The sequence below is a fragment of the Mirounga angustirostris genome, unplaced genomic scaffold (genome assembly GCF_029215605.1).
Source record: "Mirounga angustirostris isolate CCGP_5_RB_7025 unplaced genomic scaffold, mMirAng1.0.hap1 SCAF_4, whole genome shotgun sequence".
NCBI classification, from domain to species: domain Eukaryota; kingdom Metazoa; phylum Chordata; class Mammalia; order Carnivora; family Phocidae; genus Mirounga; species Mirounga angustirostris.
In genome coordinates this window covers 90,726,486-90,751,651 of record NW_026991712.1, presented here as the reverse complement: position 1 = coordinate 90,751,651, position 25,166 = coordinate 90,726,486, and the positions used below count along the sequence as shown (strand labels likewise).

At 46.8% G+C, this 25,166-nt stretch overlaps 1 protein-coding gene across 6 annotated transcripts in view; it reads right to left on the bottom strand.

Moving 5' to 3' along the window:
• The window catches only part of TBX15 (T-box transcription factor 15), a 178,240-nt gene extending 153,277 nt beyond the window's left edge, over positions 1-24,963 (bottom strand). For 3 of the 6 annotated variants that reach the window (XR_010410756.1, XM_045896852.3, XM_045896854.3), the window contains exon 1: positions 24,263-24,959. Coding sequence is in view for 5 of the 6 variants with exons in the window: in XM_045896852.3 (XP_045752808.1) it covers positions 24,263-24,467 (205 nt within the window). In the remaining variant the exon portion in view is untranslated. Of the gene's footprint in view, positions 1-20,148; positions 20,270-21,335; positions 21,739-24,262 lie in introns of those variants that run through there. The other 3 variants (XM_045896846.3, XM_045896850.3, XM_045896845.3) reach the window with 3 other exon arrangements.
• Positions 24,964-25,166: the final 203 nt, after the last annotated feature.

Genomic DNA, 25,166 nt, shown 5'->3' with positions numbered 1-25,166 from the left:
TAGTGTTTTAATTTTAAAGGTTTGCATATTTGCATATGTACGTACTTATATATAATGATTTATACATATCATTCATAAAATGACTTGTTTGCATCCTGCATCTATCTGAAATGATGCAAAAGACACTGGTAATGGCGACAGATCCTGGGATCATAAACTAGGGGACCAGGGATGGGAGATTACTTTTCACTTTATGCTTTTCAGTAATTACTTTTTGTGCTATGTATGTACAAATTATCTGAGCATTTTTTTTTAACTTATAAATAAAAGAGGAGAGTAAGTCACAACTGTCACAGCCTATTAGAGAATGGAATCTTGCAGGTCAGCATGATCAGACCCAGATACTGGTACTTTAAGGGGAAAAGAAGAATAGAAGAATAGAACCTATCCCGTGATTCTCAGACTTTGATTTCAAGTCTTTCGGTGCAAGTGCAAACACACTTGCAAAGCAGACAGAGAGTCAACATGTCTAGAGGTAACCAGAGGCCCAACCCCAGAAGGAGGTACCTGATGATCTCCGTCCTTCAGCAGGGATTTAACAAATAGTGCAGGTGCTCCTGGGCCTACAGGGCAGCAGCTGAGGAAACATACAGGTAGACATTTTGGTCCAGAAACACTGGCTCCTCAAAAAGAGGGAAGGAAACCCTCCACATCACTACCACCTGCCCTCAGCCAGCTGCCTACAGAACTAGAGGAAACCCCGCTGCACACTCAGAGGCCCTCACAGTGTAAAACAATATTCTGCCTGCCTCCAGAACACCCTCTCTGGCATAAGGGAAGCACGGTGGACTGAGGCTGGTGGGGGACAATGTTCACAGGAAATCCAGAGGCCTATCCCGGAGCTCTACTCATCCTTGGCTATGATTTGGGGCAACGTGTCTTCATCTGCTTTCCCACCCCTAAAAGAAGATAACTGGTGGCTCCATTCTGTGTGGTTTTGAGAGAATCAAGAGATTATCATGAATTTTCATACTAGGACGGACAATGCTTTGAGAAAATAAACTTCTATACACATGTAAAATATTAGCAGTGTTCCACAAGTGATGTTTTTGGTGAAAAGCCAGCAATTTGACTACATTGTGCAGTCTGTTGGTTCAGTCAAAGCAGTCTGTCATACTCACAAAACCCACAAAATGAATGATTTCATTCATTAATTGCCACACACATAAATTGAGCACTTATTGAAAGGCAGGGTGGTGTGAGGACTGGATCTACAGAGCCAGAGAGGCCAGACTCCTGACTTACAGACGATACCAAAATTAGTCAAGGAAATACATGAACAAATGATTGTACCCCCATATCATCACTACTATATTTTATTAGAGGTACAAGCACAGTGCCACAGGAGAAAAACAAAAAGGTTGACCTTGTGATACTCCCAATATCAACCTTCAAATACAGACAAACCAAATACCAAGGTATATGGACTAATGACAACTACTCACTACACTGCACATGTATTTGGTAAGGAACCCAATAGAGATTAGCAATAATCTTTGTAACAGAATATTAACCAACATATTTCTTTAGTATCATTCTGATTTAGTCAAGGCTCTCCTCGAACAATCACAAAACTAAAGGACCAAAAATGACCCTATCACAGGTGGTCATTTCAGATTTCACAGTCATAGGAACACTGGGTAAAAATTTAAAAAATGGGGACACCTGAGTGGCTCAGTCAGTTAAGCGTCTGACTTTGGCTCGGGTCATGATCCCAGGGTCCTGGGATGGAGCCCCACGTCAGGCTCCCTGCTCAGCGGGGAGCCTGCTTCTTCCTCTCCCTCTGCGCCCCCCCCCATGCTCCCGAGCTCTCTCTCTCTCAAATAAATAAAATCTTTTTTAAAAAAGAAAGAAATGACTGCAAGGAGCAGCATTACTAGGCAATATTTTAATCAAGATAACTTCAAATAATAAGTTCACCACCAAGTTCAGGTTTTATGTTCTCCATGTGCCTGAAAAACATAGCTATAATCCTCCTGCTAACTCGGTGGATCCCATGCATCAGTTAAGAGAAGCAGACTGAGAAGTAGAAGATAAAACACACCAAGCAGTTTTCTAGAGCCGTGTAGACAAAAGGAAAGGTTAACCAAATGTTTCACTTTTAAACTTGTGTTTTATTCAACCTGGTGTTCCATTCGGGACTAAATTTCATTCTAAGAGTTGCAAATGTTGGGCTGAGCTCCCTGAATTAACCTGCATAAAATTAAATTTAATTCTAATTTAATTCCCTTTCAGAATGATACTCTATTGCCAATATGAAAACCCTGAAGGAGTTTCATTTTCCATGACCTCTATAAAACAACAAGTTGTATTTGCCACAACCAGAAAAACATCCTGAGCCTTATTTGCCTAGGGAGCCTGTAATCAGATATTACTTACAGGTCCATATTATTTCAATAGCCACTCGTCACTCCTATTAAAACAAAAAGTGATTTTCTGATGTTATTACAATAACAGGTGTTCTCAGATATGACATTTATTTGGGTGCTAGTAGAACAATAGTCTTAAAAATATAGATTCCAGAAAATTCTTGTCATATGTCAAATGTGCACTGACCAGTCCATCATCTCCTGGGCATTCCTAAGGAAAACATAGTGGTAGAGAACAGTGGTTTCCAAACCTGGTTGCCCATCAAAATCATCTGAAGACTTTTCCAAAACACAGACTTCACCACCTCCTCCTGGTTCAGATCGCCTAAAAGAAGTCAACCATGCAATCTGAGAAACAAGACAGGATCATAGGGGAAGGGAGGGAAAAATGAAACAAGACAAAACCAGAGAGGGAGACAAACCATAAGAGACTCTTTATCTCAGGAAACAAACTGAGGGTTGCTGGATTGGAGGGGGTGAGAGGGATGGGGTGGCTGTGTGATGGACATTAGGGAGGGTATGTGCTATGGTGAGCGCTGTGAATTGTGTAGGACTGTTGAATCACAGACCTGTACCTCTGAAACAAATAATACATTATATGTTAAAAAAAAAAAAAAAAAGTCAGGGCGCCTGGGTGGCTCAGATGGTTAAGCATCTGCCTTCGGCTCAAGTCATGATCTCAGGGTCCTGGGATCGAGTCCCGCATCGGGCTTCCTGCTCCTTGGGAGCCTGTTTCTCCCTCTGCCTTTCTCTCTCGCTCTGTCTTTCATGAATAAAAAAAAAAAAAAAAAAAAAAACTTAAAAAAAAAAAAAAGTCAGCCATGCTGGGGCCTCAGAATCCGTCCTAGAAATGCACCCTTCAGATATATCGGGCAGTCAGCCTAGTACAGACTTTTGTTTGGTGTGTGGCATCCTTAGAAAAAAAGCAAAACAGGTGGGCAAAATCAGGGGAGAAAAGTTGGCCCTGAGGGCTTAACAGTTTTTGAACAAATCAAGGAAATTTGAGTGGATTGACTAAGATGATATCAAGGAATCAGTATTGATCGTATTATGTGATGATGTCATTTTATCTAGGTCAGCAGATGACCCTTTTTGCAGGTCTACTCAAGTACTGAAGTACTTTGGTAAAATGCCAGAAAGCCTGAGGTTTGCTTTTAAATGCTCCACCCAGGGGCACCTGGGGGTGGCTCAGTTGGTGAAACATCTGCCTTCGGCTCAGGTCATGATCCCAGGGTCATGAGATTGAGCCCCGCATCGGTCTCCCTGCTCAGTGGAGAGTCGGCTTCTCCCTTTCTCTCTCCCTCTGCCTCTCGCCCTGCTTGTGCTTGTTCTCTCTCGCTCGCTCTCTCTCTCTAATAAATAAATAAAATCTTTTAATGAATGAATGAATAAATTAAATAAAATGCTCCAGCAAAAAAGAGAAAAGAGATAGTGGACAAGTACAGCAAGAACAGTGATCAAGGTGAAGGAGGGCTCGGGAGGACTCCATGTTGAGAAAGTTTCCTAATAAAATGTTTAGTTGTCTGAAAGAGAATGATAATAGTAACCAGAGCCTGTTTCTGCCAGATGAAGCTATTTTCCACTACCTCTGAAAGACAGCTGGGTGCCACGCCGTCTTCTCCCCCATTTGCGGGGAGAAGTAAGGGTATGGAGAGGGCAGATGATTTACCTGGACTGCCAGTTGCCCGCCACTAGGAGGTGCCTGACATTTTTCCCTTGTAAGAAGACTTTCTGAAATTGAGGGTTGCTGGAGGGGTCGGGAGTGGAGGGATGGGGTCACTGGGGGATGGACATGAAGGAAGGCACGTGATGTGATGAGCACCGGGTGTTATATGCAACTAATGAAGCACTGAACTCTACCTCTGAAAATAATGACGTTCTATATGTTGGCTAATTGAATTTAAATGTTTAAAAAAAGACTCCATTCAGTATTCTAACCCGAAAATGGAATTAGGGCCCATTCCCTAAGCATAACGTAAGCAATGTTTTTGAAATTCACCCTTGTGAAGTATTTTGAATTTTTCTTTAAGAAATTCCCTGAAGGCGCCTGGGTGGCTCAGTTGGTTAAGCCACTGCCTTCAGCTCAGGTCATGATCCTAGAGTCCCAGGATCTAGTGCCACATCGGGCTCCCCGCTCAGTGGGGAGTCTGCTTCTCCCTCTGACCCTCTCCCCTCTCATACTCTCTCTCACTCTCTCTCTCTCAAATAAATAAATAAAATCTTAAAAAAAAAAAAAAAAAGAAATCCCCTGAAACAGGACCTTTTCATTTTCAAGCAGTAATACATGGAATCTGTGAGCTTGGCCAATGCAGGAGGTGAAATCCAAGTCATCAAATATACAAAATGGGTCCATTTTCCAGCCCCAACAAAAATATAGAATCTGTTACAGGAAGATAAGACTTACTTTTAACAAATGTGATACATGAAAACCTGGTATTACTGACGTGATAGGAATTTGCCTTCACTTTTTTTTTTTTAAGATTTTATTTATTTATTTGAGAGAGAGAATGACATAGAGATAGCATGAGAGGGGGGAGGGTCAGAGGGAGAAGCAGACTCCCCACCGAGCAGGGAGCCTGATGCGGGACTCGATCCCGGGACTCCAGGATCATGACCTGAGCCGAAAGCAGTCGCTTAACCAACTGAGCCACCCAGGCGCCCTGCCTTCACTTTATCAATGGATTTTTTTGTTGTTGTTCTGCATAGCGTTTCACTCTAGAATACTAAAAAGAGCAAACAACCTTTGTACCTTGAAAAGTAAGTTTATCATCCAGAAATTCTATTACCCACTTGGCAAAAATTCACATACTGCAGAGTAAGGTATAGCAGCACCTAATTATAAATCCCACTGGTTAAAGTTAAGTAGAAATTTATTTACAGGGTTTACTCAGATATCAGAAGAACTGGTGTGATACTATTTTGCACTCATAGGTAAACAGGCTGTTTTGCTGACGCTGCTACATGAGGAAGGAAAGACCCAGAAGCTCTAAGCACAGCAACTAGTTTGAGGGGCTGGTGGCTCTGGTTTGGGCTTCTGAAAAAGGGTGTTGGGGCCACACTTCCCATCTAAAGAGAATGTATGATGTGGATGTTGGATTCAGGTTTGCAATGAACACAGCCCCTGAGTCAGGCACAGGGAGCTTCTCTGTTTGTCCAGAGCCCCTTCCAGACAAAGATACCGGGCCTCAAACTCTATCTTGAGTACCAGGCACTTCAGGGTTGGTTGGTTGGTTTGTTTTACATATAAAGACAGAATTTCCCTAAGACAGAATAGCCCAGGTATAATAACCACTGCATCACCTACCAGGGACTGTTAACAAGATCTGGGTTAAAGAGAAGCTTTGCAAGTCATGAAAGGCAACTGGCACAATGGTCAGAGCGTCTCTTTCCCCAGGGTATCTGTACTAAGTTCTTTAGCATCCTGGACAAAGGTGCTCACTCCCTCTCGAAGGAGAGGTCTTTCTCCTCATCTTACAGCTCAAGATCCTATCATCCTCTCCTCCACCCCACATCTTGGTGAAATAGAAAAGAAAGGAGATCAATCTGTGTGATTATCACAAGGACTACAAGGCAGTGACCTTCTGGAGTTACTATCTGTGGTTAATTGCTCCTGATCGTCTAGACCATGAGAGAGCTTAAGGTTTAGTTAAGAATCAGGATGCCAGGAGTGCCTGGATGGCTCAGTCATTAAGCATCTGCCTTCGGCTCAGGTCATGATCCCAGGGTCCTGGGATCGAGCCCCACATCAGGCTCCCTGCTCAGCGGGAAGCCTGCTTCTCCCTCTCCCACTCCCCCTGCTTATGTTCCCTCTCTCGCTCTCTCTCTGTCAAATAAATAAATAAATCTTAAAAAAATAAAAAGAATCAGGATGCCATTAAGGAGGGCACGTGTTGTGATGAGCACTGGGTGTTACATGCAACTAGTGTATCATTGAACATTTAATCAAAAACCAATGATGTACTATATGTTGGCTAATTGAATTTTTAAAAAAAGAATCAGGATGCCAGTGCATGAATAATGAACTTCTATTTTTTTTTATTTTATTTATTTATTTGACAGAAAGAGAGAGAGAGAGCACAAGCAGGGGGAGCAGCAGAGGAAGAAGGAGAAGCAGACTCCCCGCTGAGCAGGGAGCCCAATGCGGGACTCCATCCCAGGACCCCGGGATCATGACCCAAGGTGAGGGCAGATGCCCAACAGACTGAGCCACTCAGGCGCCCCATGAATAATGAACTTTTAAACCTCTTATGGACAATATATACTCCACAGGATGCACTACAACACCTGAAGAGCCCTGTTGTCCTTCAGAGGTGTGCCAATAGGGTCCTTCATGACCTACAATAGATCTTGGTGTGTTGTCACGTGCCCCATTCCCAAGTTTGAGTTTCTGAAACATATTCTCTTTCTAAAGAGGATCTAGAATAAGCACTATGTTGGAATGCTGAACTCCCGGAAGACACCAAGACATTGAACAATTCCCAGAGTCTGTTGGCAATTAACATTTAGGGGCCCACAGGCTCATCTTGAAGAAGTATCCTCATGATTCAGGATCAAAGATATTCAAACAGAGAAAGACAGACTCAGAATGATCCCATTTGCTTACATATAAAGTGCAGAGAAGCTCTCTTTACCCACAACTTGGAGCTCCAGGTCTGTTGACTTCCATGGAAGTTTGCCTCCACTTTGCTGTATTCAGAATGTAATAATGGCTTGAAAGCCATGAGCCCTGGGAAACCCATAATGACACCAGGTTGGTCCCAATGATCGGCCGCCACTGCGGGCACGATAGCTGAGAGCCCAAAGAAAGACAAGTCTGGAGAGCCTTTTCCTCTAAAGCAGGTTCCAGCTGAGGCATACAGGTGGAAGGGAAATAGCAAACTGAGGTTGTTTTTCCCCATGATGATCTGAGTCAGACCCAGGACAGTACTAAGGATCTTCTATGTAATTGACAGGTCCCCAAAAGTACTTGGCACTTTGTACGTCTCGGTCCCTGACTATTCTTTATGAGCGTGCTGGTTCCAAAATGCATTCTCACAGATCTCCCTTACACCCCTTAGGCCCCTGCCCTGCTCAAAACTTACCTTAAGGTTCAGAGGATTTTCTCCTTTCTCCTCCTGACAATTTGCCTTTTCCCACATCCTGGGTCCAAGCCCTGAGCTGGGACCTCCTGTCAGTTCACTCACATCTTCCTACTGCTCGTGGGAAGGAACCACCAAAAGAATTTCTGTCATTCTGCTTCAGCTCAATGTAACTCTATGCTGCTTTGTTGGGCAACCTCATGCAATCTGTCTTTCATTTGGAGATATTTTTGCACTTCAGTTTAGCACTGGGGATTTTCAGATTGCCTTTTATTCCATTTCTTTTTCTCCCGTGCTGGGCAGAAAACAGAGGCCGCCATGGACATAAGGCCTGAAAAAAACAGGGTAGGATGGGGCAGAGGTACTCCCACAAACTAATTGTGCTTCGAAATGCTAATGCCTCACCAGGACAGAGCTTCCAAAATAGGCTCCATGCAGAAAGCATTCAGCAATCAGCTACAAAAATGCCTTGTTAATAGTACAATGAGATATCCTCTCCTTCTTACTAAAATCCAGTGGCCTTATCTCCATTAGAGATAGAGAGACTCCAGAATATAGAGACATCAATTGACACGTCCAAGATCACACCTACAGGCGACTGGCAGACACCTCATGCTGGGCGTCTAGGACCATCATGAAGCCAAGTCATCTGCAAAGTGGCTATAACAGTTACAAAATCCATCACTAAAGTCTGACAACTACCGATTCCATTTTACAAATGTTCACAGAGAGCTAACAGGGATTCAGAGATGAGTAAGACACAGTGGTCCCAGGGTTTTCCACTCTAGTCCATTTATAAAACAAATATGCTCTCCAAAAAGTTATCATTCAAGGCAAAATGTGTTAAGTGTCATAAGAAAAGTACAAAGCATTAAGTTTTATAGGCTTCTACTTTACCCCTTCTTCAGTGACCAGTTTTAAAATGTAGAAAAGCACAAGCGAAAGCACTATGTGAGTGTGTGCGTGCACGCACATATATGCAAAGATAGCCACAGAACAAAGAGAGATGGTTAGGCACTGTCTCCTTGGCTATGGGTATCAGTTGCTCAAGAATCGAAAAGTAGTCCCGCATCGGGCTCCCTGCTCTGCGGGGAGCCTGCTTCTCCCTCTCCCACTCCCCCTGCTTGTGTTCCCTCTCTCTCTGTGTCTCTCTCTCTCAAATAAATGAATAAAATCTTAAAAAAAAAAAAAAAAGAATCGAAAAGTACGTACCAATCTACAAGGACAATAAGAAGATAACAGGCATATATCCTGCCAAGGAAAGAAAGACTAAATTCAAACTACTGGCCTGTTGGTAAGCCTGCAGCCTTCCATTCTACGAAGCCAAAAGCAGGACAGAAGCCTTGCTCAGAAATGGTCTAATCAGATTACTTGGTGAAGACCTCCTCTCAAGAGGAGCTTGCTGACTATGGCAGCCAACAAGGGACCCCTGTATGTTTACCATCTTGGCTACTCCTTTGAGAGCCAAATATCATCTAACTGAGACTCCTTTGTGACTATAAAATGAAAGAAAGGCACTGGCGCCATTTTGAGAGGAAACCATAAAGAGACCCCTGAAAGGGGAGCTCTCTAGAGCAGACTCCAAGTGGAAATAAAGCTAGTGGCATTCCAGAACTTTCTTCCATTAGCACAATACCCAAATCGTATGTGAGCTCTGCATGTTTGAATCTGTGCATCATGTCAATTCACATTTGTATCAAATTGCCCTTTTTCATCTGGGAATATTTCCGTCATACTAAGTGCTTAAGATGGATCTTGAAAGCAGGATAAGCTCTCTTCAGAAGGAATTTTAGGAGAGGAGAAGGAAGACAGTGTTCCAAACAGAAGGAGGAGCAGGAGAAACTCATGGAGGATAATGAAAAAGGCTGTGTACAAAGGAAATGAAAGCAGGATCTCAAAAAAAGATATGTGCACTTCTATGTTCGCTGTAGCATTATTCACAATAGCTAAATATGAAAACAGGCGTCCATCCAATGGGTGAATAAAGAAGATGTTAGACAGACAGACAGATAGAGTGGAGTATTACTCAGAGAAAGAAGGAAATCCTCCCATTTGCCACAGTATGAATGGACGTCGAGCGCATTATGCTGAATGAAGTAAGTCAGACAAAGACAAATCCTGTATGATCTCACTTCTATGTGGAATCTAAAAAAGCTGCATTCATAGAAACAGAGTAGAATGGTGGTTACCAGGGGCTGGGAGGGGGGAGGGGGAGGGGGAATCAAGGAGATATCAGTCAAAGAAAACAAAACTTGCAGTGAGAAGATAAATACTAAAGATCTAATGCAAAGCCCTGTGATTGACAACACTGTATTATATACTTGAAAGTTGCTAAGAGACTACATCTTAAATTTCTGCACCACAAAGGGTGGTAATCATATTGCAATGTATATGTATATAATGTATATACAATGTATATGTCAATTATGTGTCCACTGAAAATATTAGTCAGCCTATATGAAGGGTTGTGCTCTGAATGGAGCAGCAGTGGAAATCAGCTAAGAAGAGTAGTTTGGGACAATCCTGTGTCTGACACTCACCAAAAAGTTTCTCATAAGAATACTGAAGAGCTTCTGCGTTTTCTCAATTTACTAAAAGGATAAGTATGATCAAGGGAGAAAGATGCTAATACTGGGTACTTTCTATGCGCCTGGCACTGTGCCAAGTGCCTGGCATTTGCTGTCTCACTGATTTCCCACAGCAGCCCTGCAGCAGGTAATGGTACCCTCGGTGTCCATGTACTCAACTGAGGCAGAGTGAAGTCACTTGCCCAAAGCCACACGGCCAGAACCATGCGCCCTGACGGACCCACACCCCAAGCTCTCGGCTGTGTTCTGCTGCCTCCTTGGCCTCCATCTACTGTCTCCCACACCAGCCAGTTCCTTCTGCTTCTGGGATATGAAGGACCATCTGCTTTCCAAAACATTTCATAACTGATCTCCAAGAGAGGTCATCCAATGCAATACAGGATTGGTACTAAGCTGACAAGATGATGCCCCCCCCAAAAAGTCCCTCAAAATTTATGAAAGATGCTGGACAAGTTTACCTATACACATGCCCCCAAATTGCCCTTGCAATAAAGTCAGATCTGTCCTTCTAAACAATCACCAGCAATGAGCCACACAGCTGCGGAGGCCTAACAGCTTGGGCAGGAAAACAGACAGGCAAAGAAAAAGAAAAATGTAGGCAAGCCCCAAGGAAAAAAATGTTAACATCCGGAACCAATTCACCCACACAGGCTGGGGGAACCGTTCCTCCCAGCTCTCCATAACACCCCTCGGCACCCCTGCCAACCCTCCCCTACACACACACACACACACACGCACGCATGCACACTCTCGCCAGGGCTTCGTTCACTGTTTGCTCATTCCTACAGCTGTCAAATTGTCCTGTGTCTGTAGGGAGCGCCTCCTGCAGTACCTACCACCCAGTCAGAATATCACAGAGATGCCTTAAATCTCTGTGATGTCACAGTCTAATCTGGGTAATGCACCAAATGGGATCTAACGTTCCCAGGATTAACACTGGCCATGCAACCGGGGCTCTGGATGCTGGAGGAAAAACGAAATGGCCAAGGCCTGGCTGGTTTCAGATCTTGCGGTATCTACCTTTCTAATTGAACAGATCTCTTGAGTGAGCTCCAGCACACCATCCAAGATTGCAGCATTCATCCCCTCCTCTACCACACTCTATATTTCAAGAGTCTGGCTCCACATTGGTTCCTTGGGAAAGGAAATGGGCCCAGAGATTCATATGCTTCTGTTGATGCAAGAGCATATTGAATCCCATCAATCGTTGCCTGCACGGAGTGGGGTGGGCTGTCGGAAAAAGCAAAGCTTTAAAACAGACAGACTTTACATCTTCCTCTCTTTAGTTTCTAAAAGCCACTTTTCTAACACTGGGCACCACAAACAGGAATTTGATAGACCTTACAGTTACACGGCCAAGAAACACATTAATGTACAGTCCACACACTGAAATCAGGGGGTGTAGTTTTTCTCCAAATCCCTGTTAGAGACATCAGACTTCCTAAGAGAGGAAGGTTACTTGGAGGGGGAGAAAAGTGGTGGAAAGACAGCGAACAGGTGGACCAGAAACCCTGAAGCCCATTACTAAGCTCCCTGAAACTCACTGCTGGGGGCACATCCACGTAGAACATGCTAGAAGAATGAAGGAGCACAGGGTGTAAGTGAGTCTAGGGATGAGAGATCTCTGCAAATAACTGATCCCATACCAAACGAGGCTGCTCTAAATAGAGCTGTTACAAAATAAATGAATCAGAGCAGTCACTCAGAGGTTAAAGTTAAAGCCGCGACTCTGAGAGCGGGTGTACTTGCTGTGGGTCCTCAAGGCGGTTACCTAATCCTCGGGCATTAAAAAGAAGCCACTGTGGAAATCAGAATCTTTTCCTTTGTAAATTCAATCCATGGCAAAGGGATTTCAGCTGCGATTGCTGAGTTTGAAAAAATCAACAGTACTTAGAAATGCACAAATTGCTCCTCACTGCAACTGATACGTTTCTAAGCTGTTCCATTTTGAATCAATTACCAATATGATTCCATCCATCCCGTTGTGAATGGAGAAGGGAATGGGTAAAACAGGGCAGTTAAAGTTTCCCCTGAATTTCAGTGCATGAGGGGATTTAGCTTGAGGAGGTTTTTGATCAAATTCAATATGTAGCCCCCACGTTTCAGACACTGAGATTTCTGTGCACGAAAGTCAAAGAAAAGCAAGTCAGGCTGGCACTACTGTACATGCCCTCTTCCAAAGACCGAGGCTCAGAAACTCCGCCCTGTATCACTGTCACACAGAGACTTCCTCCAGCCTGTAGGGAGAAGGCACCTTAAGACAGAGACCCCGAAACTGTAAATGAGCTCTCTCTCATTTATGATTTAATAATTTCTATTTGGGAGAACAGCACAGGCAGCAAGCACAGATTTCCATCTACAAAATTCAAAGTTCTCTCTAGAGCACTAAAGACTATTGGGTGAATGCAATGAGACAATGAGAATGAAACCATGAGCAGAGTGCCTGGTACAGAGTGTGCCCTCAATCCAGAAGAGGTCTTAGTGGTCAGCACCGTGGGCACTTTGAGAGAAGAGGATGTTTGTAAGATTGGGGAAGTAAAGAAGCAGCTGTCTTGGAGATAAAATGTGGTGCACGGATCTGTTTGGAAGACCAAACCCTGAATTCCAGCCAGGGAAGGGCAGCTCCCTCCTCCGGATGGTCAGGCAGGGCCTGCGTACGGCTGCTGAAGGGTGCTGGGCTCCATGAAGGAGGTCTTGGGAGGGATCGTCTCTGTTCCTCTTCCCCTGGGAATGCATTTTCCCCCTCTGCTACCAGGAAACAATATAAACAAAGTTTGGGGTGTAACTAGTTTTGAAAAAAAACAAAATAGTAAATGATCAAATTCAGGCTTCTGTTTGCTGGAAGGAAGAAAACTGCAAAATTGTGCAGCCAGATGTAAGTTCTAACGCAACGGCCGGGGCCTCTGCTGCTTTCCCTAAAAAAAGACTTCCCAGTCTCTTCTTCCTGACAGTCAACTTAGTTATCGATTTTCCTTAAACTTAGTCCCTTTACTCTTTTTTTTTTTTAACTCAACTAAGCAACACCTACAAATCCTTTACTGAGGCTTCAATAAATGGATGCAACTGGTTCATTTTGCCCAACCTTGGGGGCCGTCAAAGCACAGGTTTACAAACAAAGACCTTATGAAAATGAATCTTCCTTATTGCCCACAGGATAAAACCTGACCATGTGGGGATTTCTGGGCTCCAGGTCGAAATATCAGAAACGAACCAGAGAAACATGCTTGTGTTCTTCCACTTTCCCACATCTGGAAAGGGCCTCTGTCCTCCGCCAGAGCCTAGTTCCTGGGGAGCTGGTAAAGCTGAGGCTCCCTGCCCCACCCTCCACCCACCCTCTCTTCATACTGCATGCCAGACAGCTGGTCCTCACCACTGAAGCCTCTCTCCCTCCCTCAGATGCTTACTCGGAGGCCGGCTTTCTGCCTCAGCGGAACCCTGAATAGCAACAGCCCGCCAAGTCCTATTTGACGTCCTTAGCCAGCCATCCGTACTCAGATTCTCTACTCTGTTTCTAACCATAGGCTATATACCAAGTACCGACTGATAGCCCTCCAAGTCCCAAACATCCCATTTAACACAAAAGACGGGGGGGGGGGGGGGAGCGGGCAGCAGTGGTGCCTGCCAGATTTACAATTCGCAACAATTTCTTATCAAGCTGGTCACCGAAGTGAATAATCACTATCAATTCAATTGACAGGAATCACAGACACGGCTAAATCCTTTGTTCCTCTATGGGCACTAATTTAATCCTCACAACCACCTTTTGATGAATATGTTTATAATTACAATTTCCTAGGTGCAGAAACTGGGGTTGGGAGAGATTAAGGAACTTGCCCAAGGTCATACAACTAGCAAGTGTTGGAACCAGGGCTCAGAAACAAGCAGTCTAAGCTCAAAACCTGAGCTTTTAACCACTATATTGTATCACTCATTCATTCATTGCACCAAATACAAATGATAAGATAATAGTAAGAGTATTACTATTTCATACCAATGCTTTGGAATGTGTGTGTGTGTATACTATGTATATTTTATATGCACACACATACACACACATATATGTTCCATATATACAGTTGTATATTATTTGTAATATACATGATTATCATACTGTGATTTGGAATACATATATTATATTATATATTATATAATAACATAACATAATTATACTATATACTTTAATATGTATTATATACAACTACATATTATATTATATTATGTCACTGTGATACATAATACACAACTTAGCACAGTGGCTGGTACATAGTGTTCAACAAATGTTGCTATTTATTATCATTATATATTAAGTGTTAATCTGTGCCAGCCACTTGTGCTAGGCCCTGGAAATACAAAAGCAGTGAATACAAGGTCCCTGCCCTATACCAGTTTATAGGGTGGTAGTGAAAGAGGATGACAGTAAATCCATAAGCTCCTTGAAGACACAAATCTACACAGGGGCTGGGGCTGTAGAGAATGGGGGCATCCAATACAAGTGGGGAGTTGTCACTGGCCCAGCTGTATAAGTCTGTAAGGAGAGATAGAAACATGAGAACCCTTCCTAGGTGTGTGCTGGGCCCAGTTTTTTGTCTGACCCTGCCCTCAAGTTCAGCAGCTATGAATAGAGGTCTTGAATGCTAAGCTGTCTTCTGATCTATCTTGTTGACAAGCGTTTTGCCTGTTACTAAGTCATCCTTTTAGCATTCTCACATCTCTGCCAGATCAAGACCTCGGCTTAGCAGACTAGACATGGAAAATAGTTACTAGTGCTTTCCATCAGGCTCAGAGAGTAATGAGGGGCAACTGATTTTCTTGGGGGGAAGGGAGGTCCCATCAATTCAATTTACTAATGATGGAAGTTGTTTTTCTCAGTCTTCATTTTTCAAATGCATAGTTTTTCCAGATATGTCTGAGAATGGCACAGAAAATGTCCAAAGCATAGATAACTTGTATTTCCTTTAAATTCACTAATGCCATAGAATTCTCCCAGCAGGAGGGTCCTGGGCAGTCACACAAGCAACAATAGGTTACATCAAACAGAAAGGACTAGATCCAGAATTTCTGAACATGTGATATTAATCTAAAAACTTTTCAAGAGCTTTATGGAAGCTCTTAATTCTAGCAGTAAAAAATCTTTTTTTTCTTTTTTGGGTTTTTTTTACCTTGAATTGCTATTACTGTTACTATCTACAATTGCAGTTAAAACTCCCCTTGTTCCAACAAAGGGATGAGTCAAGTGATGGCCAAGGTACCTTAGGAGAAAATGTAATATTTTTTAAAAAGTTAACAAGATCACAGAATCCTATAGCTAGAGAGGCCTCAGGTGTCATTTGAATCTCTCTCCCTCATTTCACAAACCAGCAACTGAGGCTATGAAACAACTTTAAAACATTTTTTTCAACGTTTATATATCTGCCTTTAGAACAAATATCCCTGGTTCCAAAATTAATGATAAATCTAGCGCTAGACTCTAAATCTAGTTTAAGCTAGTCAAGCCCTCTTCCTTGAGCCCTCTATAATACCTGGATATAATCTAGAATATGAGGACCTGTGTTGAAAGCTTTGTAGTATAATGAAGACTCAAAAACGTCCACATAAGCAATTAAGTTTCCTGAAGTGTTTTTACAATTCAGTATTCTTCTGCAAGCTTGCTCATAGGATTAATTTTCTCATAAACCCTCTTTTTGCCTAAATAGTGCATAGGTATATAACCCCTCCCCCAGCTCTGCTGCAAATCAATCAATCAATCAATGTATAAGGCTACTAAATGCAGGAAGCTTTCTCAAACCCAGGGAAAGCACTGCTGTGCTCACAATCACTTACTGGCACTAACACCTGCCCCTCCCTACGGTGAAAATCAAGTATATATTTTTCAGGAGCAAGAACACAAGCCCGGCACCACCTAAGTTCCCTAAGCCCTAGGTTACAATTCTGGGCCCTGAGGCCTGGTGTGAAGAGTCCCCTCTGAGCTAATGTGGAGCTTAGCAGGGAACCCATTCCTGCCTGTTACAAAATGTAGTAGTCAATCACTAGTAGTCAATTCTATGCTATGGGTGGTTTCTTTTTTTTTTTTTTAGGAGAAGAATTATTTCACTGCTTTTAATCTCCAAGAACAGCGTGAAGGCCAATTGCTTGCTGTCCCTTTGTCTCGGTTGAGCAATGCCGGGATTCTAAGAAGGCAGGGGGCAGCTCTACCGTCATGAACCCTCTGAGGCACCCGGAATCCTCTGCTTCTCGAAGAACCACAGAACGACTTTCCTTTTTAACAGACTGGCTAGGATATTTACTGACCCTAGAATTACCCATTTGGAAATGGTTAGGGATTAAAAGTTCTTAGGGCAAAGGATTCTTGGTTTCTAATTGCTAATGTTTGAAGTCAGTTTGACTCCTTGGATATTTGTTCAGCCTGATGAAAGCAAAAGCTCAAACTCCCCTCAGGGCGCGAGGTGTAAGATCCTCGGGTTCCGTTTGGGGGGTTTTGGGGGAGGGTTGCTTGTTTTTGTTTGGGTTTGGGGTTTTGTTGTTGTTGTTTTGGGTTTTTTGTTTGTTTGGATTTTTTTCCTTGACTTTTTGCGGGGAGAAGGGGGCGGTCTTTTACCAAGGCCTTCCCGATTACCGCTGACTGCCCGCATTTCTCCAGGCTGTAACGGGAGCTGAGAAGGGCACCGACCATCCTTCGGGATTGCTCACTCCCTGGTTTCCCGCAGCGGCGCGGACCCGCCGGCGGCGACCGAGCCCCGAGCGCCAGAGCAGGAGCCCGGGCCGTGGCGCACCCGCGACCCGGCCCGGGCGCTCCTGACCCGGCTGCCGCTCCGGCCCCAAGGCGCCGCCGAGGCCCGGGCGAGCGGCCGGAGGAGGGCAGACGCGGCTGCGGCCCAAGTCTCTAACTTGGGAAGGTCACTCGAGCCGTCCTGTTTCACGGGAAGAGATGCAATCCCAAACCCTTCCCCGGTGAAACTTCATCTGATTTTTTCTTTTTTTTTTGAGAGAGAGAGGAAAAATATGGGCGTTTCACCGTGCGTATAGGAAGTGGGGGGAGGGGAACAGGATGTGGGGGGAGGTGAAGGAGGGGAGGGAGCGTAAGGTGGGCTTACTGCTTTCCGAGCCCGCGTCTGGGGGTTCGACGAGACTTTCGGGGCCGTGGGAGAGCAGAGAAGGCAACGGGTGTTGGGAGTAAGAATTTCGGTTCACCCCGCTGAGAACTAGGCGCTAAAACTCCAAGGCTCCCGACTAGGTACATAATAATGACCCCTAATGATCCCTTTCAAGGGATCTACTGATATCTCTAGTATTCCGGTTTTTAAAATAAGGCTGTATTAGGATATTACGCTTGCAATCCAGACTTGGGGGGGGGGTTGTTGCTGTTAATCTTCTAAAGTGTGTGGCAATTTGGAAACAGCTCATTTAGCCTCCGCAACTATACTGAAGAAAATACAAGAAGACAAATAGGGAGAAGATTTTTGCACAGATTTCTATGTTGTTAAATTATTATCCCCAAATCACAGTTTCTCTCGTTATTCCTATTAACAGATTTCCCTTAGTGATCCCGTTAACTCTCTGCATGGAAGAATATGAAATTCTTCTTCAATACAAGCCAGCATTCTGCCCATCCGAAATGAAGGTGGCATTATTCACAAAATCAAATGCCAAATTTAGTTAGAAAAAAATTCCACTCTTCCTGCTCTTTTAAATTGCATCTGTACAGTCTCGTTTTCTGGTGTTTTCTCTTAGGCTTTGGTCAAAATCTTCAATTAATTTGACACTTAACTGAAAATGCCAATACCTAGAAGTTTCAATTTGGGATTCCCTTGAATTGTCAAGTGATACCTAGAGATGACAAAATTTCTGCCCCGCCCGCATATTGTAGGTGTTCCCCGTGTGTTAACTGGCTCCACAAATAAGGGGGGCAGTTTATTTTCTCTAATATTTTTCTGATATTTCCTGAGATATTATCTATGTCTCATTCAGAGCGGTAGAGTTCACACATAAATTTGTGTGTAAACACAGTTGTTTATATACTCTTTAATACATTTTACACACTTATATCTAAAGGGCATAGCTGAACACTGGCTGGTAAAAAGAGTACAGAATCGAGTATCAAATGCAAGGCCTATTTTCACTTCTGGTATCAAAAGCTCATCATCAGTTTGTAGTCAGCAGAATGTCCTGCCTCAAAGTGGAACTGCATAAATGTTGATTTGTCCTCACCAGAGGCTTAATTCCCTACCTCTTCCCATTTCACCTCCTGTCCTCCCTACTGAGTCTCATTTTCCATCCTGACACTTGGAACAAGGGCCTCACTTAAATTAAGTAATGATTATCCTCACCCAAAGACATGTGAACGGACCCTAATTTACAAATTGGCTAATTGCTGTTCCCAGTGCAGGCCCCTGTATCTCAGTCATACACATATAAAGTGCAGGGCTCACTGGAAACCAGAAAAGGCAAGGCAAAAATAAACCACATGGAGGAGAGAAAGAAGGGGGAAAGAGTCCACATTCCACCAGTTCCCTACTTTTCCCTGTGGAAAAATATCCCAAAAGGTCAAAACTAGAAAACCACTTAGATATTCTCTCCTGCTGCAATACTTTGTCTTTATCTTTTGGGAGTAAGAAAGCAATAACCAGCTACACCCCCCCATAATAATCATTAGATGGATTTCTGCATTTCCAGAAAGGAAAGTGAAATGCCAATCTGCTCTCTGCTCTTTATCCCTGTGGAATCTGCTCACTTCTGTCTTGTTTTTGTTTTTAACTCTACAGTCACCTAGAGAAGGAACGGACAGATTTAAGAAGTAATCATTTTACTCCTGGATGTGAGAAATAAACTTCTAACCCAGTCCATAATAGGGATCTCAAAAACATCCCCTCATCTTATTAATATATTTTTGGCAATACAGAGAACCATTGTGACAGACCCGGAATATTTCACTCTGGTACTAGCAGTGCCCTCGAGAAGCTTGGATGAACAAAATGTTTCGGGTCTTCTGAGCCAAAACGTATTTGTCCCTCTCCCCTTGTGGCCCAACATGAAGGATTCATGGTGAGGGACTTGCTTCCATTAAACTCCTGTCTGCACACACAAAGGAAATTATACAAATAAATGGGGGAACGCAAACCACCAATACCCGATCATCTTAGGTTTGGCCCCCAGGTTAGGCGTTTCACACCATTCTGCAGTCGCTCCTCGCGTGCTGGGTGTATTAATCAGATTTTAAACTAATTTTCTTTAATATTTAAAAGATGCTCATGATACCATTTGAAGTAATGGGGGGGAAGGAAACCGGCAGCGGGTATAGGTCAATATAATTTCAGTACGAAATCCACTATTAAAAATTTAATTCCCCCTTCCCCCTGCATGAACGTCACCCCGCGAACTTTTCTTCCTGGGAGTTTAACCTATAAAATCAGGAAGCCTAAGGTGGCTAGCTCTGAACCCAAATAAATAAAGTGTTCAATAAGAAATGGTGTTGGGTGGGGCGTGGAAGACGCGAATTCAGAAGCGCTGCGCGCCTAGGCTGTGAGCTGATCTGTCCAGGAAAGGCTTCTCCCGGCGCGGCGGACCAGTCTCGGAGGGGCAGAGGCGAGCGGCGGAGCCGGGCGAGGGGCCTTGCACCGCCCAGCCGCGAAGGGAGAGAACCCGCACGCTCGCCTGTTACTCCAGCGCCTTCTCCACGCCTCACAAGGGCCTGTGAAGCGCTCGGGGGACGGTGGATGACGGTGCAAAACACAGCACACTCCGCCTCCCTTCCATCACATTCCAAACGCTGGGCATTAGGGTTTTCCCAATTCCCTGTCCTCCTCACTGCCTTCAGCAGTTCGCTCCATCTACGGGATGGAGGGGGTTAGAATTGTTTCCTTTTTCCTGGGGGCTTCTATTGTGCCACCGCGCCAGGGCCAGCGTAAAACACAGAACATCTTCATAACCCTGCCCACCTCCCGGGAGCCACTGCCACGCGCTCTCCCAGCCCCGCGCATCCGCAGGGCGTCCGATTTAGCCACCGTCCGACCTGAGCGACAAAAGGGCTTTTGGCAGCCAGGACAACCATCCTCGCCAGCCTATGACGAATTCAGATCTAGCCTACCCCCTCACTCCCCTTCACACAAGGTCACTCACCAAAGACGCGGCCACCGCGGAAAGTCGTTTTGACTTGGCAGGCGAGAGCGTTGCGCATGTCCAGCAGGCACCACACTTGGCTCATCCTCGGGGTCCCGGCCTGGCACCTTCGAGGCCTGCGCTGGCGAAGGGGCGCACGTACCACTGAGGAACGGTGTTCCTCGCCCCGGACTCTACCTCAGGCATACACTTTGGCTTCTCGCCCAGCGCTCCCCACACCCTTGCCGGGCAGTCCAAGCTCCGGCCTGCGCCCTGGCTGGTTCTTGCCCCGCGCAAGCACAGTCTCCCCACTGGCTTCAAACTCATCGCTTTTTCTCCATTACTTAAACGTTTGTCAGTGAAGAGTCACTTCCTCCGTTTTGACCCTGTGTTTCCCTATTGGGGATTGGAGGTGGGTGGAGGGGTGATGTCAGGATTAAAATTTTGGGAGTCTTATCCTGAGCACACAAGCCATAAACTGGCAGATTAATTCGCGTGAACAGTTGATCTCGGTAATTCGGGAGAAGAAAGTGCCCTGGGGGCACTGCACGGGCTTTGCCTGTCTCATTTAACTAGGGATTGCGCAGATAGGTGCACGGGACGCGCGAGCCTGACATATGTGCACGTGTGCGCGGAGTACAGATCTGCCCGCATGTTCGTGAGTGTGCCTGCTTTGTGTGCCCACCCGCGTACGCCGCCACCTTCTTAGGCCTCTGAGCGCCGCGGCTGCAAGCCTCAGGGCCGCAGGCCCTGGAGGGGGAAATCCTTTCGCAGAAGGTTTGAATTATTTCGCTCCGCGGGAGACCGGACCTCGGCCGCACTCGGCTGTGGATTTGGGCGGGAAAGGCCCAAACTCCAAACCCGAGCTGGGGAAGCCGGGTGGAGCCGGGGCTGGGGTCCGAGCGCAGATGGCGCCGCCGCGTGCCTGAAATACACTTCCAAGGCCGCAGCCGGAGCAACTGTTCCGGGCGATCTTGGCTCAAAAGTGTTCCTGTTGCTGCTTGGTGAGAGGCGGGGGCAAGCAGGCCCGAGAGTCAGGCTCCTCGGAGACCCTCTCAAGCCCGCGGCGGCTGCGTCCTGGCGGCTTCTCCAAAAGACGCGGAGTTCTGGCAATAATGAGGGCACCTCACAGGCCCTTCTCCAAGGCCCTTTGGGCCTCGGGGTTTTTCGGGACCAGCAGGCTCGGTGGAAAATTTTGAAATACATACTGTGTGTCCTCTGATGTGTGAGTTCCTACAGCGCGCAGGCTGGGCTGGTCCCCCGCTGCTGCAGGTTGACGCCCCAGGCTGCGGGCGCCCGGCGCCAACTAAAGCCAGCTCTGTCCGGACGCGGAAAGAAAAACGGACTGTGAAAAAGCAAAAGGCCACGTCTTTGAATAAAAGTTAAACATTAAAATCTAACCCCTGGGTTGTCTCAGAATCCTGGGATTTTAAGGCACGGACAGGGAGGGCTGGAAACGGAGGTACCAGTCAGGGAGGGAATGGTGAAAATGATAAACACAGTTGCTTTACGCGGGTGTCCTGTGTCTGTTTGCGTGTTTGTTTAATCCTTCCCCAAGCTCCGTGGCAATTTTGTTTCTGTTGTCGTCCCTCCCCCCCCCCCCCCATTCCTGACTTCTTATCATCGGCCTAGAGCAGGCGAGCCACGCGACGGGTCCAGCCTGCTCTCGATCCTAATCCGGGAAGAGAGTTTAAACAATTTGAGGCCAAGGACGGCAGAGACCTGGCCCCGGGCACAATGGAGTCGCCCGTGCCCCTCCCCGACCTCCACCACCATATACACACCTTTAAAGATGTGTGTTCATTAGGGCGCCGAATTAGAGGAAAAAGAAAGGCCTACAGGGAACCCCAATCCCTGGACTCGCCTACCGCAGAGCCGGCAGCTCCGCCTCCTCCACTCTGGGGACTGCGGAGGCTCCACGCCACCAAGCAGTTTTTCTGAAAGCTCTTTTCTCTTTCTATGTCCGGTTCGTAAGAAAGCTTTGGCCACTGCGGGGGCTCCAACTTGGAGATCCCCTCGGTGCACGACGCAGCCAGGCCGGGCTGCTAGTCCGGCCCCGCAGATGGCCCGCAAGTACTCTCGGCTTTCAGCTTCTTCCTCCTCCCGGCCTCAACCCCACAAACATACTTCGTTTTCTCCAATCCAAACGCCCATCTTTTTCTTAAAAAAAAAAAAAATTAAAAATGATGAAATAGGAAGGGGTCAACTGAACTCTGTGTGACATAAAGTCCTATGTTAGGTCCTCACCTCCTACCCCCATACTGTGGGAGCAAGAGAACAGCATTTTGGACAACAGGTCCTCGCGTTTCTGTCTCTGGAATGGTCTCTTCTTGCCCCAACCATTTCTCTCCTCACTATGGCTGATGTAAACGCCGGAAATAGAAAACTGCAAGCTGAGTCTCATGATCATGACCCCACGTATTGGTCCTTTTGAACAAGCGACCCTAGACCAGCTCCGGCGGACCTGGACCCCTCCCTAGAGAAAAGTACCCGCGGACAGGATGTCTGCCACGCGCAGTTAAGCAACTTCTGTCTTTTCCACTGTCGGGAAAGTAAAATAACCTCCCAAACCATGAGTTGTCATGAGGCCTGAAAGAACTCCCACTAAACCGTGTGAAGGCACAAGTGAGATTTCCACAACATATAAATGCGGTGAGGAAACAGGATCTGGCCAGAGATGGGAAACACACATTAGCCACGCGTTCCTTTCTGGATTGCCCACACAGGGGTCCGCGTGGACAGGCACCCGCATCCAAATACAGGGAAAGATTTGAGCGGACGAAATAAATCTCCTTTTAATTTTCTTTTCATCGACTAATAAAAATAATTCCCCAGCACTAAACTCAAATACCGTAACGGGCCACAAGAACACGGAGAATTCATAAAACTCTGTCTCTGCAAGTCACCCGCTAATCGCGTTATTATTAGCCTCAGGAGCATGGAAATTGAACTGTCACTGCCGAAAGAGAAAATGTAAGCGACAGCTGTCCCTCCCTGGGTCGGCCAGTTCTCCAGCCCCCAAGCCCCTGGGCCCCAAGCTCAGTCCCCAAGTTCTTCGGCCCGTGGCCGCCCCCATCCCTTTGCGGGCCGCCGCCACCACCCTGGCTTTCCGCTCCTGGCGCGCTGACCCAGGTTTACTCCCTAACCCTAGCTGGTCAGCAGGAGCACCTCCAGAATGGCAGCAGAAGTCCTGGCTGGAAAGTTTCTGAAACCTCTAAACCAAGCCGCGACCGTGCGTGCGTGCGTGTGTGTGTGTGTGTGTACGCGCGCGCCCGCGCGCGCGCAAGATTCTTCCGACAACAGCTGTTCCCCCGGGCTGTTTTGCACAGTTGAAATCTTGGCACTTAATATAAAACGTTAAGTTGTCCCCCCCCCCTTCAACTACCCTCCCAGGTTTCTGCTAAAATACAGACACCAACATCCGCTCTGTGTTTTACGTGTTGTGTGCATATAATGTGCATAGATCTGAGACACAAATTAATCGCTCCGCTCCCCTCCAGTACACAGAGATGTGGGCCCTGAAGAGTGACCCAGGGCGCAGGGTAAGGGGTCTAACATACAACTTTTTTCCATAAACGCCAACGAAGTAGAAATATAATTATGCTCCGTCGTCCCCGGAGTAGGGGAAACACAAGAACTTGAGTCCCAGAAAAGTTGGTGGGGGAAGGGCGAGGACCGAGGTCGAAGGCTAAATGGGACAAACTGGGCATTTCCCGAGACTGGGTGTCGAGCCCGAGAATTCAGCGCCAGTCCTCTGGAGCTCTCAGAAGCGAATCCCAGCCCCTCTCCGCTCCTGCGGTCGCCTTCGATCTGCGCCCCTCCTTCACCCCAGGGGCCTGCGGCCGCACAGCTGTGGACACCAGAACAGTGCGCTCCGCTCCCAGAAGAAAAAGGGATGCAAGCGAGGCCTCCTTGCCTGAGGTTGGCGACGAAAATGCAAGGCTCAGTTCCCCTCAAATTGTTTGCCGCGAATTTGGGGAAGGCTCAAGATATTTGCGCCAAGAAAAGGAAACCCGCGTTGGAGCAAGGCAGGGAGTCAGCGAGCAGGGCCTCCTTCCACACCACTCCGCCCGCGGGCTGGCCGCCCGGTGTCCCCTCTCCGCCCGCCTCCCTCGGTCTGATCCTGCGCACTCACCCGGGTGAGGCTCCAGGCCCTGTGCGGCCGCGTCCTCCGTGTCTCCGAGTGGGCCCGCGGGGCTCAGCGCCTCCATGGACAGGTCCAACCCCTTCTCCTCCCAGTCTCGCAGTTTCCGCTTTTTATTTGAGCCGATCAAGGCTTCAACGGAGAAGGCATGTGCTCGCGAGCTCAGGGCGACTGCAGATCTTCTCCTTTCACTCATCTTAGCCGCCCGCACCCCGGCCTCCGCTCGCCCCCGCTACTGAGGGAGCAGCCCGCGCCCTCACGCTCGGAGCGCCCTCCGGGCCGGGCCCGGGAGAGGCGGCGGCGCTGCGGGTCCTCTGCACCCTCCCCCTGCGTCCTCCCCCGCCCTCCGCAGCCGGCTCCGACCGGCGCCCCTAGCTGCCCCAGCCGCTAGGAACGAGCGCCCGGAGCGCCGCCCGCTCGCTGCATGAGCGCCCGAGTCCTGCTTCCCACCCACCGGGGCAGGCGCTCACAGGCTGTGCAGACTGGACTTCATCTTTTTTTTATTCTCTCTCCTCCCTCTCCCTTTCTCTCCTCCCTCTCCCTCTTCCTCTCTTGGTCTTCCCGTCCTTCCTCTGATCCAAACTTCTGGGAAACTTTTTTTCTAAATTCCTCCCTTCCCGAGGAGCTGGGGGCAGGCGGTGCGCTCCTGTCCGTGGGGTGAGGGAGAGGGAGGGGGAGGAAGAGAAAGACTGAGGGGGAAAAAAGCCAGCCCCCGACCAATGGCGAGGAGGGAACAGGAGAAACCCTGAGAGCGCGGGCCAATGAGAGGAGGGGAGAGACCGAGGCTCGGGCCAAGGCTCCGCGCGGGTAGTCCGGGAGATGCTCCTGGGCCGACTTTAACCCCTGGCTTCCCGGTTCCCCACGGGTTCTTCATAGGGGAGGGAGGAGGGCCGAA